The sequence below is a fragment of the Penaeus monodon genome, chromosome 7 (assembly GCF_015228065.2).
Source record: "Penaeus monodon isolate SGIC_2016 chromosome 7, NSTDA_Pmon_1, whole genome shotgun sequence".
Classification (NCBI taxonomy): domain Eukaryota; kingdom Metazoa; phylum Arthropoda; class Malacostraca; order Decapoda; family Penaeidae; genus Penaeus; species Penaeus monodon.
In genome coordinates this window covers 8,916,151-8,936,150 of record NC_051392.1, presented here as the reverse complement: position 1 = coordinate 8,936,150, position 20,000 = coordinate 8,916,151, and the positions used below count along the sequence as shown (strand labels likewise).

The 20,000-nt window shown below is 38.3% G+C and overlaps 3 protein-coding genes across 3 annotated transcripts; 2 read left to right on the top strand and 1 right to left on the bottom strand.

Moving 5' to 3' along the window:
• Positions 1 to 421: 421 nt before the first annotated feature.
• On the top strand, positions 422 to 1,615 carry LOC119575059. Its single transcript, XM_037922444.1, has 2 exons — positions 422 to 454; positions 552 to 1,615. Exons 1-2 carry the CDS (start codon positions 443 to 445, stop codon positions 1,458 to 1,460), a joined length of 921 nt encoding a protein of 306 aa, XP_037778372.1. The 5' UTR covers positions 422 to 442; the 3' UTR covers positions 1,461 to 1,615.
• A 4,130-nt stretch (positions 1,616 to 5,745) lies between these two features.
• On the top strand, positions 5,746 to 6,890 carry LOC119575066 (cuticle protein 6-like). Its single transcript, XM_037922450.1, has 2 exons — positions 5,746 to 5,855; positions 6,044 to 6,890. Exons 1-2 carry the CDS (start codon positions 5,844 to 5,846, stop codon positions 6,683 to 6,685), a joined length of 654 nt encoding a protein of 217 aa, XP_037778378.1. The 5' UTR covers positions 5,746 to 5,843; the 3' UTR covers positions 6,686 to 6,890.
• Positions 6,891 to 11,763: 4,873 nt separating this feature from the next.
• LOC119575057 (cuticle protein 19.8-like) lies at positions 11,764 to 12,988 on the bottom strand. Its single transcript, XM_037922438.1, has 2 exons — positions 12,966 to 12,988; positions 11,764 to 12,804 (listed from the first exon to the last, which is right to left on the bottom strand). Exons 1-2 carry the CDS (start codon positions 12,975 to 12,977, stop codon positions 11,893 to 11,895), a joined length of 924 nt encoding a protein of 307 aa, XP_037778366.1. The 5' UTR covers positions 12,978 to 12,988; the 3' UTR covers positions 11,764 to 11,892.
• Positions 12,989 to 20,000: the final 7,012 nt, after the last annotated feature.

Here is a 20,000-nt window from a genome sequence, read left to right as displayed (position 1 = left end):
ATATGTTTACATAGTTAAGATGTTTCAGTAGGCTTGCGTGTTGATGTTACTAAGGCCATGTTGGAAAATTCGGGACTGAATCAAGATTCAGCACCGAAATGACTGAGGCTATAGTGATTTACATTTATGCGTATATGAGTATAATCACACGCATGTGTGTGTGTGTGTGTGTGTATGTGTGTGTGTGTGTGTGTGTGTGTGTGCAGAGAAGGAGAGGGAGAGATTCAGACACGTGAACCTTTCGTATTTATTTTTTTTGAACTGTACATCCTTCATCCCGTCCATGCTCTGCCTTCAGGCATCGGGCTGTAAACACCCGGATGTGGAGAAAGGACGAGGCCCCGCCCATGTGATCACCCTGGACGGCGGTCATGGAGGCTTCGGCTATAAAAGGGACAACTGCGGTCATTTTCGTTAGACAGCTCCTTGTCGGTGGGTCAACATGAACGCTCTGGTAAGTGCAGTGCTGATACACCTAAGCTCAGAAGAAATATCTCTGTCGAATAAATCCTTTGGAGAATTACACGATTTCTAATTTATGTCTTTTTCAGACTGTGATTTCCGTGGCGGCCCTCGTGGCTAGCGGCAGCACCTCCTTGCTTGCGTACAACGGCGTATATGGAGGCCATCACGGCCTTCTTGGTGCCTATCCTTATGCAGGTTATTCTGGTCTGCACCCTTATTCATACGCAGGTGTACACCCTTACTCATACGCAGGTGTCCTTCCTGCAGCTGCTCCTCTCACCCTCAAAACACCTGTGGTCAATACCGTGGCTCCTGCTCCTGTCTCTTACAACGTAGCTCCCTTCGCACCTGTAGCACCTGTCCAGTCTCAGTACCACGCTCAGGACGAGATTGGCCAGTACTCATTCGGTTACGCCGGCGGTCCATCTTCCCGCGCTGAGTCTCGCGACGCCTTCGGTGTTGTCCGTGGTTCGTACAACTACGTGGACTCTGAGGGAAAGATTCAGACTCAGCACTACGTGGCTGACGCCCTTGGATTCCGTGTGTCCGGCACCAATCTTCCAGTGGCTCCCGACGCCCCTGTGGCTGCCCCTCTGGCCGCCCTTCCCGGTCCCCTTCCCGAACCCGTCCAGGACACTCCTGAGGTAGCTGCCGCCAAGGTCGCCCATCAGCAAGCCTACGACGAAGCTGCAGCCGCTGCCGCTGCTGCCCCCGACACCCGTAAGAAGCGCTCCGTCCTTGCGGCTCCCGGCTTCGGCGTCTACTCTCCTCTCCGTTTCTCCTACGGTTTCTCCACTCCCCTCCATTACGCCCACTCAGCAACCTATGCTTCTCCTCTTCATTACACTGCCGCCCATCCCGCCCTCACCACCTACAACGCCGCCCACATCCCCACCACATACGCCGCCGCCGCCGGACCCGCTCTCCGTGACGCCGAGCTCCTCCGCGTGGTCCACAACCCCGGCCACGCCACCTCCTACCGCGTGCTCAACTGAGTGCCGGGAATCCAGTCATGTGAGCTGTGTAGAGCGTCGGCCTCGACCTTTTCTGCATATGAAGAGGTTTGGGCTGAACGTTGACACACCTCATTATCTGTACAAAGAGCGTCTATAAAAAACTGCATTTCTCAAATAAACAAATGATAAAGGTCTCTACTTAGTTTACAAAGCCAATTAAAGCTTGATAATTGTTGTCCTAAAAGTATCCTGCCTAGAAAGGCAAAATACTTTAGCATGTATGTAAACATTATATATATGTATATGTGTGCGTGTGCGTGTGTATAATCTATGTGCATATATATATACAACACACACGCGCACACACACACACAATATATATATATATACATATATGCACACCACACGTTCACGTATGCACCTCACCCATTTCTCTTTGAGATTCTAAACGGTATGGTATCAGACGTCCATTTTTAGGATGATGTACTTCTCACCCATCAAACAACCCAAAGAAAGTGTAGTAAATTACAAAAACATTAATTCTGGAACAACCACAGTAGCACATGAGCAGTATCACAAATGCCAGAACACATCAATATACAGCTCCATTTTCAAATGTCTTAGGCTATAGTAAATAGATGAATATATAAAGGAAGAAACGATGTTATACAGTTAGTGACTTTTGCAAATAATGCCCATCTTTTGGGTTATATATTACTCATGTACCGATTTACAATATGGAATTCTACGTCCGGAACAGTGCCAATTGATTTTAATTAACTAAGATCGGATTATTACTCCCTTCCGCGGATATTACTGATATCACTGTTATCATAACCATTCTCAATATTATTATGAACTGAACGTGAGAAGCTAATGGGAAATTTAGGATTCCTCACTGTAAGTCAATATATGCCTAACGTTGTGCTATTGCTAAAGCTATAAATATACTACCCTTAGTCCGTCATAAGCAGAACCTTTGATTTACCTTAATATTTTCGAAACTGATTGACTGAAGGCTTTCTTACCATTAATTAATATACCACATTATATAATCTTGTAATTTTACTTTACAGTTTGCTGCATGTGGCACTATACCTTTTTTTTTTTTTTTTTTTTTTTTTTTTTTTTTTTTTTTTTTTTTTTTTTTTTAGTATTGCTTTCTCAAAATGCAATGTTTCCTTCTTATAATTGTTTTGCCACTGATGGTATTGGTCTTATTACTATTATTTTTATTACTGCAATTACTATAGTATGAAAAATTATTTATCTTATCATCGTCATTAATATTTGTAGTAGTAGTATTATAGGCCGCGGTGGCCGAGTGGTTAGAGCATCGGACTCAAGACTGTCACGACGGCAATCTGAGTTCGAGGGTTCGAGTCACCGGCCGGCATGTTGTTCCCTTGGGCAAGGAACTTCACCTCGATTGCCTATCTAGCCACTGGGTGGCCAAGTCAGTCCAAGTCAGTGCTGGACCCAAGCCCGGATAAATAGAGAGAATGATTACCTAAAAAAGGTACCACCGGCACTCTCCGTGGAAAGGAACTGGGGACCCTACCACGTACTCACTCCAAGAGCATCACAACATGAAAAACTACAATTAAGTATCATGCTGTGACCACGGCGGCTCAAACATGAACCTACCGTTAAAAAAAAGAGTAGTATTATATCATTATTAATGTTATCATCATCATCATTATTGACATTATTACTACTACTATTATTATTATTTATTTTCTGCCATTATTACCACCCTTTTTATCATTATTACCACAATTTCATTATCATTATCATAACAGCAATACTAATTATCATCTTCATTATCATCATTCTTATCATTATCATCCTCTTTATGTACTTAGCTGGAATACTGCCTTACAACCTGGTGTTTAGTATTCCTGAAAAGCGACTTTCCTATCAATGAATTGTACAATATCATATATCTTTAAATTTGTAATTATGAATATAAGACGACCAAACATTTATACGAAAACATCGATATTTGTGTGCGCAAATACACACACACACACACTTGTATATACATATGTGTGCTTAACGCTTACATGTAGCTGTTACCCCAACTTCATCCCGGACCTACTAAACTGTATCAGGAGGAGGGATCAGGATGTGAAAGAAAGGGAAAGCCACGCCTTCGACTACACTACCCAGCGATAAGGGTCAAGTTGTTAACCCACGTCTTCAAGGGGTGATTAAAGTCAATACCCCAAGACAGTGCTTGGATGGTAGGACAGCATGCACACTCTGGTGAGTCTAGGAAAAGTAGATTTCGTTAAGGTCGAATGATTTAAACTTATCTAGTTTTATTTCATTTACTGTACTGTACACTACCTGAAGTGGTTCTTTTCAGACGGCAATTTCCGTGGTGGTTCTCGTGGCTAGCGGCAGCGTGTGGACAACGATGCATATGCTGGCTACCACGGCCTTCTTAGCACCTATGTTTATGCAGGTCATTCTGGTCTACACCCTTACTCATACGCAAGTGTCCTTCTTGCAGCTAATCCTTTCACCTTCATGACCGTGGTTTCTGCACCTGGCTCATGCATCGTCGCTACCGCACCTAAGGATGATACATTGTAATTATAATGATAATAATAATAATGATGATAATAACGAAATGTAAATTATAATAAGAATGATAATATCAATGTTAATGATAATAATGGTTATGATAAGATAGCAATAACAATGATCATGATAGTTGTAATAACAGTAGTAGTGAGAAAGACTAATAATGATAGCAACGTGATAATAATAAGAATAAAATTACTATAATGATAATGATCATAATAAAAATAAAAGTACTGACGATAATGATAAGGATGATGATAAAATAATAGAATGATAATAATAATGATAGCACTAATAATAATAACGATAAGCGGAGTTGAAATCACTCCAATTAGATTTGTAAGAATCCTATTTCAACCGTTAGTTTATGTACATCTACTATTTACACGACTATCCGCGGAGAAGGTTAAGAAGGAAGATAGGATGAGAAGGAGATAAAGGAAAGGCGAAAAGGAAGGGAGGGAAAGGGAGCTCAAAGAGGAAGAGGGGGAAGGGGAGGGGAAGGAATCTAAAGAGAAAAGGGAGATGGGGAAGGCGAAAGGGAGGAGAAACGGACTTAAAGACAAGAGGGGGATGGGTAAGGGGAAAGGGGTGTGGGCTCAGAGAGAAGAGGGAGATGGGGAAGAGAGAGAAGGAAGAAGGGGAGGCTAAGAAAGAAAGAGTGGGAAGGGAAAGGGAGCCGAAGAAGGCCTTAAAGTGGGGGTGAAGTGAATTTAAAACAAGGTTTGGGAACGAGACGGGGTGGCAGAGCTGGGAAGAGAATGGGAGAGGGAGTTGGGAAAGAGAAATGAGAGAGGAGGCGATAGGCTGAAGGGGGATAATGAAAGGAGGGGAGATTACTATTAGTAATAGAGATGATGATAATAGTAATAATGATTATAATAATAACAATAATAATAGCAATGATAATGATAATGATGATAGTGATAATTATAGTAATGATAATAATAATAAAAATAAAAATTATAATGATGATGATAGCAGCAGCAGTAGTAATAATGATAATGAAATAATATTCGTAATAGTAATGCTAATAGTAATAATAATAATAATAATAATAATAATGATAATAATAATAATGAAAATTATAACAATACTTAAAATGACAATAATAGTACTGATAACCTGAATTAGAAATTCAGCATAGTGCATCTAATTTATCAAGGCTACTTGAAAGCATTAGTATGTATCACTGATAACAGTGCTCATAAGTCTGATTAAAAAAAAAATAGATAAACCAACAAATTAATAAAAATGATTTTCAACCATCACCTAGTGGTTGTCTCATTCAGGTGTTCCAGGTATACAAAGAACAAATGAGAGCCTACGCCACAGGCAAACGCCTCGAGGCATCTCTCCCACATACTGGAGTGTCTATAGCATTGAAGGAGGTTGGAAAGTATCACGTGAGGTTATGAATGAAAAAAATAATGTAGTAATTCATGAGTACGTTATGTTTTTATTATTATTAATTGTGCAACGACGATTAAACATTGCGATATATTATTATAACAGAGCATAACTATATTGTCATTTCTGCTGAGAGGTTTATTTCCGTAATATTTCAGGTCTTTCAAATATTTCATTCGGTATCTTCCATAATATAGATAATATAAGGTAAATTTAAATAAACTTACCGTATGTACTCGGCTACTCTCAGCTTACCCCGGAACTAGGTAATCACCGCCATACAAACGGAGCGGCAACGGCGAGCCTATCGAGCCACGCCCTCCGCGCCAGTGTTAAGCTGAGGGTCAAGGCGACTTCCCGGAGTATATAAGGGGCTGCCTCCGCCATACCCGGCAGACAGCTCCTCGACGGTGGGTCAACATGAACGCTCTGGTGAGTACTACAACTGAATCTAGGCTTTAGTATTTGATTATATATATATATATATATATATATATATATATATATATATATATATATATATATTGTATATGTGAAAATATGTACGAATATGAATATATGTATATATATATAAATCTATATTGCTTGGTTGATCTCAGGTGACAAATGCTGTTTTTCAGACTGTGATTTCCGTGGCGGCCCTCGTGGCAAGCGGCAGTGCTGCTGTGATTCCTTATAACGGCTTATATGGAGGCTACCACGGCCTTCTTGGCGCCTATCCTTATGCAGGTTATTCTGGTCTGCTGCCCTACACATACACAGGTGCCCTTCCTGCAGCTGCTTCTCTCACCCTCAAAACACCAGTGGTTAAGACCGTGGCTCCTGCACCTGTCACATACAACGTAGCTGCCGCACCTGTGTCCTACAACGTAGCTCCCTTCGCACCTGTAGCACCTATCCAGTCTCAGTACCACGCTCAGGACGAGATCGGCCAGTACTCCTTCGGTTATGCCGGCGGTCCATCTTCCCGAGCTGAAACTCGCGACGCCTCCGGTGTTGTCCGTGGTTCATACAACTACGTGGACTCTGAGGGAAAGGTTCAGACCCAGCACTACGTGGCTGACGCCCTCGGCTTCCGTGTGTCCGGCACCAACCTTCCCGTGGCTCCCGACGCCCCCGAGGCCGCTCCCCTGGCCGCCCTTCCCGGCCCCATCCCCGAGCCCGTCCAGGACACCCCTGAGGTTGCCGCCGCCAAGGTCGCTCACCAGCAGGCCTACGACGAAGCCGCAGCCGCCGCCGCTGCCGCCCCCGACACCCAGTAGGAATTTCTAACTGGGGAAAACACAGTGATATGTTCTACAGTACATGGTGTGTAGAGCACTCGAGACCAAGCTCGTCGACCACCTAGACCTTGCTTGGGATCTTGTGTTGACCACCATAGCTTGTACATATGTAAGGAGCGCATTCCTTTCCATGAAATGAAGAGCTTTTTGAAAGTCCAAAAGAATAAATACTATTTGTGCTTTATATGAGTTTTCATTTTTTTTAAACATACAAAAAGCAATGGTAATTTTGGTAATACATAAACAACCAAAAATCATCAACAACATCATGTGAATATGTAATGGAAATGTTTTTAATTTCTTATGTACAACCTAAGAAAAAATCCTAATATCTTGATTTTACTCATCATTTTATATATCTTACCTTCGCTCATGTCATGAATATCAGAATAAGAATGAAGTCGATTTAAATTGCATTACGAAGATTTGAAATGATTTTGCTGTAAAAGAAAATAAATAATGATAATAATAATAGAAAGTAATAATAATAAATAAATAAATGAATGAATGAATAAAAATAAAACTGATAGGATTTAAATTGAATGACACCTGTCCATATATGAATGAACTCTACACTGTGTAGTATCAGATACAGAATGCATTATCTAGACTTAAATAAAGATACGAAAGGTTCCATGGCATTTACACTGACTAAAAACTTTCTTTGGATCCAGTCGCTTAAATTATCCACTTTCCTCATTGCTTTATCTCGAATTTCGTGTGGGACACAGGCCATAAGGGTATTAATGGCAAGCATTACATTAAGTAGCCTAATTAAAGATTTGATCATCATTAACAATTTATTGCCGACCGATCGTGAGCCCATCATAACTTTACAAAGGAACCTAACGTATGTGGATTATACATAGAACCGCATTTTTTGTAATTAATGAGAGGATACCCAGATTCCCGTATTGTCATTTTAGACTGATGATATCGATAGTTTTCTTGCTAATAATAAATTACCATTCGTTAATCATATCGCATTCTGCAGGACCTAACTTGAAGTAGTGTTGGGGTGAGTCTTAAAAGTTTGAGAAGCTTTAGATCTGTCTTCTTATGTTATGTTATTCCTGCAACTGTGCTTTTTAGTCGGATGACACGCAAGTAGCACAAGATAGAAGAGATCTTAAGTGTGAGCAAAATATACGAAATGAAAAGAAAACCCTATTGCTTAAGCTTAGGGAAATAAGCAAAGAGAAACCAGTAAAAGGTCTCTAGCGTTGAACATGAGGCTACATGGGAAACCGTTAGAAAAGCTTGTCCGCGAATTTTGTGTCATTTTGTTACATAATTGAGCCAACTTAAAACTCGGTGAATAATTCACCTGTGCAAAAACATATGTATTGAGGTATGAAGATATGAACTGATATAATTTCAAACATATTTATTTAAGTTGAACAGCTTTTCATATGTACAATGTTATGTAGTTATTAATATCAAGATTTTATATATATTGACAAGAGTCTAGCGGGTGTCGGAAGCGGCAGCGGCGGCGGCTGCGGCTTCGTTGTAGGCCTGCAGATGGGCGATCTTGGCGGCGACTACCTCAGGAGTATCCTGGACGGGTACGGGGACTGGGCCGGGGAGGGCGGCTAGGGGGGCGTCGGGAGCCACGGGAAGGTTGGTGCCGGACGCACGGAATCCGAGAGCGTCAGCCACGTAGTGCTGAGTCTGAACATTTCCTTCAGAGTCCACGTAGTTGTACGAACCACGGACAACACCGAAGGCGTCGCGAGACTCAGCGCGTGAAGATGGACCGCCGGAGTAACCGAAGGAGTACTGGCCGATCTCGTCCTGAGCGTGGTACTGAGACTGGATAGGTGCTACCGGTGCGAAGGGAGCTACATTGTAGGATACAGGTACAGAACCCACGTTGTAGGAGACAGGTGCGGGAGAGACATTGTAAGAGACAGGTGCAGGAGCCACAGTCTTGATTTCAGGTGTTTTGAGGTTGAGAGGAGCAGCTGCAGGAAGGACACCTGCGTATGAGTAAGGGTGCAGACCAGAATAACCTGCATAAGGATAGGCGCCAAGAAGGCCGTGATGGCCTCCATATACGCCGTTGTATGCAAGTAAGGAGGCGCTGCCGCTAGCCACGAGGGCCGCCACGTAAATCACAGTCTGAAATACACCACTTCGATTAGAATTTTAAATAATTGTGAACTGAGGAAAGTTTTGTAGTTCAACTTGAAAGAAACCAGCAAAATGTAAAAAGACTCCTTCATTCACCCTTAGCAACCCCGGGGGGTTTTAAACTCACCAGAGCGTTCATGTTGACCCACCGTCAAGGAGCTGTCTGGTGCCCATTGGTTTGACACCGCCTTAAATACCTGGGGAACATCTTGACCATATCTCAGAAAATGGCGCAAGGGGCGTGGCTTTCTCTCCTTTCTACATCTTATTTTTATGGACTAATAAGTAACGTCGTAGATCAGGAAAAAAAACTGTAAGAAAATTCGCTAAACCATAGCTATTTTAGGAACGCTACTGAACCTTAAGAGTGAAATGGTCTTTGATAATGCCCCGTGAAAAAAATAGTATATAGATTTATGAATAGATATCTATAGACATACATTGTATACGTTTGAAATGTTATACTTCCGTGACAATCTGCAGAAATTGAAATATGAAGGATTTTCACTGAATATACAAGTGCCATGATAATGATGACCTGCACTGAGAAAAAATAAATAAATAAATAAATAAATCAGCACTATACTGAGATGAAGTATAAGTAAAGCTCTTATATTGTGAAAGATCAAGACATACAGGATTATCACAATCATCGTTGTATATTACGTTAATACCATTGCTATCATCTTGATTTTGCAGTTGCTTTGTTATTGTCATTTCCAATTAACTACCATTGTTATAGTTATCATCGTTATTATATCAATATCAATTCTATTATCATCATCATGATTATTATGATCATTATTATTGTTGCTGCAAGTAGTGATATTATTACGATTATTACGATTGTCATTATTTTTGTTATCATTCCTATCATTATTATTGCCACTATTTGTCAGTAACAATAATAGTGGCAGTATTACTATAACCATCAGGAGTAACGTCATTATTATCATTATTTATTATCATTATCATTAGTTAGTAGAAGTACTAGTATAATTCTCATCATTATAACTATTATTATCATTATTAGTAGTAGATGAAGGCTACCATTATTATCACTATTAACATTACTTTCCATTATTATCAGTATCATCATTATCATACTATTATTATTGCGTTCGTTATTATTTTTAGTGCTTTCATAATCAACATTATCATTATCATTATTAATATTATTGTTATTATTTATTATTATTATTATTATTATTATTATTATTATTATTATTATTATTATTATTATTATTATAATCATCATCATTGCTATTATTGCTATTGCTGTTATGCCACTATTATGATTCTTATCATAATTATCCTTACTATTATCATTATCATTGTTATTATTATCATTGTTATTGTTGACGATGCTGTTGTTATTGTTATCACTGTCATGATTATTCTTACTATTATTCAGATTATGTTATTAAAAATATTGCTTTATTTTAATTTTTTTATTATTTTTATTGCTATTATTGTTGTTGTTATTATCATTATTATTACTATTATTATCATTATTATAATTATCATAATCTTCATAATTAGCATTACCATCATTACTACTATTGCTGTTATTATCATCATTATTATTACCATTATTGTCATATTTATTGTTATTACTCTTATCATCAATACAATTATAACTATTTCCATTATAATTTTCAAATTACCTTTGTTACTGGTATTATTCTCTACAATTTAGGCAATTATTTTTATTATTACTATCTTTATTATTGTTGTTATTGTGTTTCATCATTATCATTACCATCAATGATGTCGGATTTTTATTATTGATCATTGTTATTGATCATTGTTATTATTGTTATTAAATATGTTCTTGTAAATATTGACTATTGCTAATAATATCATCATTACCATTAATATCACTATCCTCCTTATCAATACTTGCAATGAACAAAATTTTTTTTTGCTGCTACTATTTTGAAGATTATCTTAGTATTCATTATTTTTATTATCTTCATCATAGTTATATTTACCATTTTAGTCTTCATTATCACCATTCTGTTTGCTAGCATTATCACAAGAATGAAATTTGGGTTGGGGGGGGGGGGCGGTAGATCCTCCAGGATGAGACTGATTCTGAATATATTATTCATATTCTACCCTGCAGTTTCCCTGGTACCTTTCATGCCCTCCCATGTCATCGGGGTCAAGATTATTATTTTATTTTTTTTTTTTTTGGGGGGGGTTCCACGGCAAATATCCTATATATTTGGACAGTAGAGTGTGACAGGATTCCATTGATTACACTATCGTCATGATCGGTCATGCGAAGGTATTCCGAATATTTACACATATGTGTTACTAATTCATGTCATTAAGTTCGTAGACTAAACATCAGTGGAAAATACATATACAGTGAAGTTATTAGCATGGGAATTATTGATAAACAGCATTCCTTATTCATTATTCAATCGTTATCTGGAGTTACTGTTAAGCTATATGATGGTGAGTTTGTAGGAATATATAGATACGCTTAGTCTTACTAGGTGTTGAAATCCCCCCCCCCCCCGTAGTAGAGATCAGGAATGACGGCGGTTAAATTTGGCCAGAAAGAGAGAGGAAATACGAAAGATAAGGGTAGAAAGAGAAAGCGGAGATTATAGCGTTCACTGTAATTTTGAAATATATGACTCCATGAAAGTTTTCATTTTTTTCTGCGACTATTTGGATTTTCTTTCTGTTCTGCTAATATATATGTATGGATTAAAATACATATATACAAAGTGCATGCGTGTTTTTGTCTGTCCGTGTATGTTTACTTGTATTTATAGGCGTCTAGTATGCATTTGCATGTATATATCTGTGTGTGAACATAGATATCTAGAGCATGTAGCGTTTTTTTGTTGTTGCTTTGGTGTGTACAATACTAGTACATGTGGTTTAGGTTCAGTACACTATGCTGACATCCATATAATTTTACTTAAAAAACGAAACTAACATACTTCGCTCTTTCTACAAATAGTGAGGAGTGACAAAACTTCATAAAATGCACTTGTCACACCTCACATGACTGACTGGATTCCCGCTACTCAGTTGAGCACGCGGTAGGAGGTGGCGTGGCCGGGGTTGTGGACCACACGGAGGAGCTCGGCGTCGCGGAGAGCAGGTCCGGTGGCGGCGGTGTATGTGGTGGGGACATGGGCGGCGTTGTAGGTGGTGAGGGCGGGATGGGCGGCAGTGTAGTGGAGAGGAGAAGCATAGGTTGGTAGGTGGGCGTAGTGGAGGGGAGTGGAGAAGCCGTAGGAGAAACGGAGAGGAGAGTAGACGCCGAGGCCGGGAGCCGCAAGGATGGAGCGCTTCTTACGGGTGTCGGGGGCGGCAGCGGCGGCGGCAGCGGCTTCGTCGTAAGCCTGTTGGTGGGCGGCCTTAGCGGCGACTACCTCAGGAGTGTCCTGGACGGGTTCGGGAAGGGGACCGGGAAGGGCGGCCAGAGGGGCAGTCACAGGGGCGTCGGGAGCCACTGGAAGGTTGGTGCCGGACACACGGAATCCAAGGGCGTCAGCCACGTAATGCTGAGTCTGAACCTTTCCCTCAGAGTCCACGTAGTTGTACGAACCACGGACAACACCGAAGGCGTCTCGAGACTCAGCGCGGGAAGATGGACCGCCGGAGTAACCGAAGGAGTACTGACCGATCTCGTCCTGAGCGTGGTACTGAGACTGGATAGGTGCTACAGGTGAGAAGGGAGCTACATTGTAGGATACAGGTGCAGGACCCACGTTGTAAGAGACAGGTGCAGGAGCCACAGTCTTGATTACAGGTGTTTGGAAGGTGAGAGGAGCAGCTGAGGGAAGGACACCTGCGTATGCGTAGGGCAGCACACCAGAATAACCTGCATAAGGATAGGCGCCAAGAAGGCCGTGATGGCCTCCATATACGCCGTTGTATGCAAGCAAGGAGGCGCTGCCGCTAGCCACGAGGGCCGCCACGGAAATCACAGTCTGAAATGGTCACCTTCTGTTACAACACATTATAATCTAATGTAAATCCAGAAACAAAAGTTTAATTCAGAAACTTTAATACCGACCCAAAAAGAAAATGTTCCCATATTCTACTTTTTTTTCTTTTTTTCTTTTTTTTAATCCAGCATTCTAGAACTCACCAGAGCGTTCATGTTGACCCACCGTCAAGGAGCTGTCTGATGTCCATGGGTATGGCTGCGCCTTAAATAGCTGGGGTACATGACCACCATCTCGGAAAAGGCGTGGCTTCCCTTCCTACCAACTTTCAGAAAATATTGATTGAAATTTTGAACCGTAGAAAATCCTCTGAACAATACAACTGAAGAATAATTTTGTATCATGATCATGTAAATAAGTCTTAGAAATATTATTCAGAAGTAACACTCTGAAATGCCGTGTAACGTTTATCTAAAGATCATTGAACATTTAAAGCTAAAAGTAAGGCCATGAAAAGGTTAGGTGTAATGAATTTCCCAGAAGGTTTGAATAGGCTGCAGGCTAGCTGTATTATTATATACTGGTATCATTTTGTTGTAGGGACAGTGTATTTTTTATGTTTTATGACTATCAATAGAATAGGCACTTCTCCTACTGTAAAACTGCATATATTTTTAACTCATATAAAAACGGGTAATGAATGGTGAACAGAAAAGTAAGATAAACTTACTTATGAATAAGTATAACCTTTCCTAATCGTAAATAAATATACAAGAACCCTCGTAATATAAGGCCTCTCATTCTACAAACGGTTATTTTTAATTCATAAATAATAAATTAATAATGAATAATAAATTCATAATTCAAAGTATATACGAACAAACCATGTCCTTTAAGATAATATATACTTCCTCTACTCCTCTCACCCTCCGCTATTTCTATAAAAAAAAAAAATAATAATAAAAGCAAAAATAAAAAAAGATTAAGTTAAATTAAAAGGAAATGTAGAATGACCTGGAAAGGGCTTGTCGCTACGGAAAGACTCGAGTTCGACACTACTGCACTTGAGTTGCGATGCTTTTGGAATTTTCTTGCAACTATAACTAAGAAAATAAACAAGATGAGGACCGTTTACAGATTATATAGTAATGATCTACCCTGTTAACTTTATTTCAGTAAATAAGGTTAGAACACAAATCAGAGAGAAGTGAACGTCGGGAAAAACGGAAAATCAAACATGCTTGCTACGAGCATTTGAAAGCAAATGAGTGTATAGTCATTTGAATAAAACTGTAGCAGTTTAAAATCATATGGAATGATTAAATATTATTACATATTTACTGCTACTACTATTACCACACCTTTGTAAGCATGATTATTTTTATATCATGTGATTGTCATATATATTTTCATCAGTATTATCATATTATATTGCTATTATCATTTCCATTTTATAAATCATTATTCTCATTATGAGAGCTATAGTAATCATCCCAATCAGTAGTGTATTGTCATTATCATTATAATTATTGAACACGACTGACACTATTACAATCATTACTCATTATCATTATCATCAAAATACGCATATTTTTTAACAAAAGAATAATATTCAGTCAGCCTTGCTATACAGCCTAAAATTTACATGTTCTTAAATCAGTAATCCTACATACATCAAACGAATCCTCTCTTTATCAAATGATGCCTTTTATACATAATAAAAAAACGTCATTTCCTAACAGCTTCTATTGCCTCCACGGAAGAGTAAAGGCTGGAGATGACATCATATGACACACTGTATCTCATTGCAGAATTTTCAGGTGACTCCTTCAATTCGGAATGCAATGTTAGAGGGATATATCTTGCCCTCCGTATGCACATCTGGCTTCATAATCCAAATAAAGCAGTGATAAATTCATGCACGTCAGTCTCACAGTTCGTCTATGGAACGGTATGAATAATATCGTGTTAAACAGATTAATGTTTAAAGTGGAAAACAAGATACACTCGTATTTGCGTTTTCATGTTTAAATCAATGATGTAGATAAAAGATGATATGAAATTGTCCTGTTTAAAGGATTAAAGTTTATGACGGCCAATGGATATATACAGTAATTAATGTATATGACGATAGAGACCTTGTTTAAAAACCTGTATTCATTAGTAAACTATTATTGTATATAAAATGAGTGTGCATAAATATGTAGAAGAAAGTTATTAAGACGAATAACAGACTATTTCTAATAGGAACTTTTATTCAGTACTTCGATGAAGCATAAAGGTATCTCACATACACGTGTGTCAACTCTCGATCAAAAATGACTAGTCTTGATACTGTTATCTGCTGGCGAGAGCTCTACACACAAATATGCTGCAATTTCCAAAGCAGAAACCCTCTTTAGCGGGTGTCGGGAGCTGCAGCGGCGGCGGCTGCGGCTTCGTTGTAGGCCTGCAGATGGCGATCTTGGCGGCGACTACTTCAGGAGTATCCTGGACGGGTACGGGGACTGGGCCGGGGAGGGCGGCTAGAGGGGCGTCGGGAGCCACTGGAAGGTTTGTGCCGGACGCACGGAATCCGAGAGCGTCAGCCACGTAGTGCTGAGTCTGAACCTTTTCCCTCAGAGTCAACATAGTTGTACGAACCACGGACAACACCGAAGGCGTCGCGAGACTCAGCGCGTGAAGATGGACCGCCGGAGTAACCGAAGGAGTACTGACCGAGCTCATCCTGAGCGTGATACTGAGACTGGACAGGGCTACAGGTGAGAAGGGAGCTACGTTGTAGGAGACAGGTGCAGGAGCGACGTTGTAAGAGACAGGTGCAGGAGCCACAGTCTTGATTACAGTGTTTTGAGGGTGAGAGGAGCAGCTGAGGAAGGACACCTGCGTATGCGTAGGGCAGCACACCGGAATAACCTGCATAAGGATAGACGCCAAGAAGGCCGTGATGGCCTCCATATACGCCGTTGTATGCAAGTAAGGAGGCACTACCGCTAGCCACGAAGGCCGCCACGGAAATCACAGTCTGTAATAGATCACTTCGATCAGAATTTAAAAAAAAAAATGATCTGAGGAAATTTTTTAATAAAAACTTGACAGAAACCAGCAAACCGAAAAGAGACTCGTTCAACCTCGGCGAAAACTGGGGATCCTAAACTCACCAGAGCGTTCATGATGACCCACCGTCAAGGAGCTGTCTGGTGCCCATGGGTTTGACACCGCCTTAAATACCTTGGGAACATCTCGAAAAATGGCGAAAGGGGCGTGGTTTACTTCCATTCTGCAGTCTAATCTTTTGTATCGATACATCGTCTTGGCTCCGGGGTGAGGCTGTGAGAAAATGAACAAACATATAACCATTTTGAGAATGTCGCTTCGTCGTTTTGAACAGAAATGCTTTAGGAGAGAAAACATTTACATTATTTTCATATCACTTTACAAAATAATTTAGAGAGAGGGATTGTTTTTATCATATATTGTCACTCACCTTTGAGAGCCTTCTTTGATCCAAATCCTTAAACAAGTAATATATTACTTTTTAAGAGTATCAAGAGAGTTTTTCAGACAATAAAAATCAAATATGGAAAATTATAACAATTCAAAGGAATATCATTCGACTATAGCTGCAGTGTTATTTCCTAAATTCTGATAATTGATTTACAATTATTTTTCACCATCATTCTTATTCTGATTATTATTATCATTATCATTCTTATTCTGATTATCTTTATTACTATCATTACTATTATTATCATTATTATTATCATTATCGTTATCATTATCATCATGATTGATATCATTATTGTTATTATTACTATAAGTAATAGCAGTATCATTGTAATCATATGATTAATAGTAATAGTATTATCATTATCATCATTATTGCTGTAATCATCATCACTACTGTTATTATTGTTATAATTATTATTACTGTTATCCTTAATAGTACCATCATCATATTTATTATTATTTGTATCATTATATTTTCTAAATCATTATTAACGCCATTATCATTATCATTTTATTATCAGTTTGGATCGAGAGTTGACGCAATTCTCTTGTCTACGAACAAGCTATGCTTATGTTCATCTGTAGTCAAATATTCCATCAGTTTTCCTTAATAAACTTATGTGAAAGAAATATGCTGTTTTGAATGCAAATGTAAATGACCTTGTCCCCGATAATAATAATGATAATAAAAATAATAATAATAATAATAATAATAATAATAATAATAATAATAATAATAATAATAACAGCAATAACAATAATAATAATATTAGTCATAATAATGATAAAGATAGTAATAAAAGTGATGATGATATGACAATAATAATAATGACTGATAACGATAGTAATACTACCAATAAAGATCATTATTATCAATTTTATCATTATTCTTATTATTATTACCATTGTTACCTCTATCATTATCATTACTAGCATTTTCAATATTATTATTGTAGGTATTATTAATATCACTGCTATCATTACTATAAGTATGATAATCATTTTTAAAATTATATCTAATATTGTCATTATTATTATTACTATTATTATTATTATCATTACTGTTATTATGTTTATTTTTTTTTTTTCATTATTATTGTCATTAGTGAGGTTATTAATATTATTATTACTATTATTATCTTTTTCATTATTACTATTATTATTACTAATGTTATAAAATATCATAATGAATATCATCATGATTACTATTATAATATATCATTATCATCATTATTAGTATTATTACAATCATTTATTATTATTTTTAACATGTTTAATCTTTATCACTGTCGATATTATCAGTGTCGTCTTTTATCATTATCATTGATATTGATATTACTATCGTGATAAACATACCTATATTCACATTCACTCTCTTAATCCTTATCGTTATCATTTTTGTAATTGCAGGCTATGTATTCAACTATATATTCAACAGTATCATATTTATTACTGCTCAGGCTCTTGTCATATTTTTTATCATCAGTAATGTCTTTTTTTTTTCTTCTTTTTTTCTTTTTTTCTTTTTTGCATATACAATATCAGCTGAATGGGGTGTCCCAGTATCTAACCTGTTGTGGTGCGTTGATATGTACAAGAGAGGCCATTTACATTTGCATTCAAAACAACATATTCCTTTCATATAAGTTTATTAAGGAAATCTAATGGAATATTTCACTACAGATGAACATGAGCATAGCTTGTCCATAGGCAAGAGAAATGCGTCAACTCTCGATCCAAACTGACTAGTCTTGACGCTACCAAGAGATTCCGGCTGCGAGAGCTCTACACACTACTGTATCGACTTTGTCGTTCAAGTGAAGCTCTCTCCCTAGCGGGTGTCGGAGCTGCAGCGGCGGCGGCGGCGGCTTCGTTGTAGGCCTGCAGATGGGCGATCTTGGCGGCGACTACTTCAGGAGTATCCTGGACGGGTTCGGGGACAGGGCCGGGTAGGGCGGCTAGAGGGGCGTCGGGAGCCACGGGAAGGTTGGTGCCGGACGCACGGAAGCCGAGGGCGTCAGCCACGTAGTGCTGAGTCTGAACCTTTCCCTCAGAGTCAACGTAGTTGTACGAACCACGGACAACACCGAAGGCGTCGCGAGACTCAGCGCGTGAAGATGGACCGCCGGAGTAACCGAAGGAATACTGGCCTAGCTCGTCCTGAGCGTGATACTGAGACTGGACAGGTGTTGCAGGTGCAAAGGAGCTACATTGTAGGTCACAGGTGCAGGAGCGACGTTGTAAGAGATAGGTGCAGGAGCCACAGTCTTGATCACAGGTGCTTTAGGGTGAGAGGAGAAGCTGGAGAAAAGGCACCTGCGTATGCGTAGGGCAGCACACCAGAATAACCTGCATAAGGTAGGCGCCAAGAAGGCCGTGATGGCCTCCATATACGCCGTTGTACGCAAGCAAGGAAGCGCTGCCGCTAGCCACGAGGGCCGCCACGGAAATTACAGTCTGAATAGACTACTTCGATTAGAATTTATTAAAGAAAAAATAAAAGAAAGAAAAAAATAATTGTGAACTGAGGAAAATTTCAAATATAACGAAAAGAGACTCATTCAACCTCAGCAAAAACTCACCAGAGCGTTCATGTTGACCCACCGCCAAGGAGCTGTCTGGTGCCCATGGCTGTGACACCGCCTTATATACCTTGGGAACATCTTGACCACCACATCGATAAATGGCAGAGTGGGCGTGGCTTTCCTTCCTTTCTACAGTTAATATTTGGCTCCGGATGAGGTTGTGGGAAAATGCCTTAAATAGAAATGCTTAAGAAGAGAGATATAAGATAGAAAACATTGTACATTGTTTTTTATATCCCCTTACAAATATGTGTATATTAATATGAAAATTCAAAAATTTACCAACAAGTAATACAAGGTTTTTTTTAATTCATATATTGTCATTCTCCTTTCAGTTTTCTCTTGATCCAAATCTTTAAAAAATAATACTATATTAATTTCTGAATGGTATCAGAGAGATTTTAGAAACATTAAAATGGCCAATAGATATGAAAAAATTACAGTAATGCTTAGCAGAAAAATAAGACATTAGCAGCAGTATTATTTCCAAAATTCTGATAACTAATTTACAATTTTTTTTTCATAATATTACTATGAATGTTTTTATTATTGTTTTGTTATGATTGTTATCATTATTACTATTACTATTATCATTATCATTATTAATGTTATCGTTATCATTATTATTACCCTCGTTATGATAACCGTTACTATTACTGTTATCAGCATTACTATTATTACCATCTTTATCGCTATTGTTGCTGTTATTATTACTATCAATATTACTGTTACTGCCATTGTTATTATTACTATCGATTTCACTATAATTAAAATCATCACTATTACCGTTATCAATAATGGTGTTTGTGGAGCTACTGTGGATTATAATTTTGCACTACAATAGTGGTTGTCAGTATCAGCAATATTATTATTGATATCATCATTACTACTATTCTAGGAATGATCATGGTATCAACGTTACTTTGTGATTATTATTATCATTATTATTATCATCATTGTTATAATTATTATTAATTTTATTATTATTATTATGATTACCATTATTATTATTATCATTATTGTTATTATTATCACCATTACCATCATTGTTATTATTATTATTATCATTATCAATATTATTAGTATTGTTATCATCATTATTATTATTGTTGCTGTGGTCACTATTTTTGTTATCATTATTAG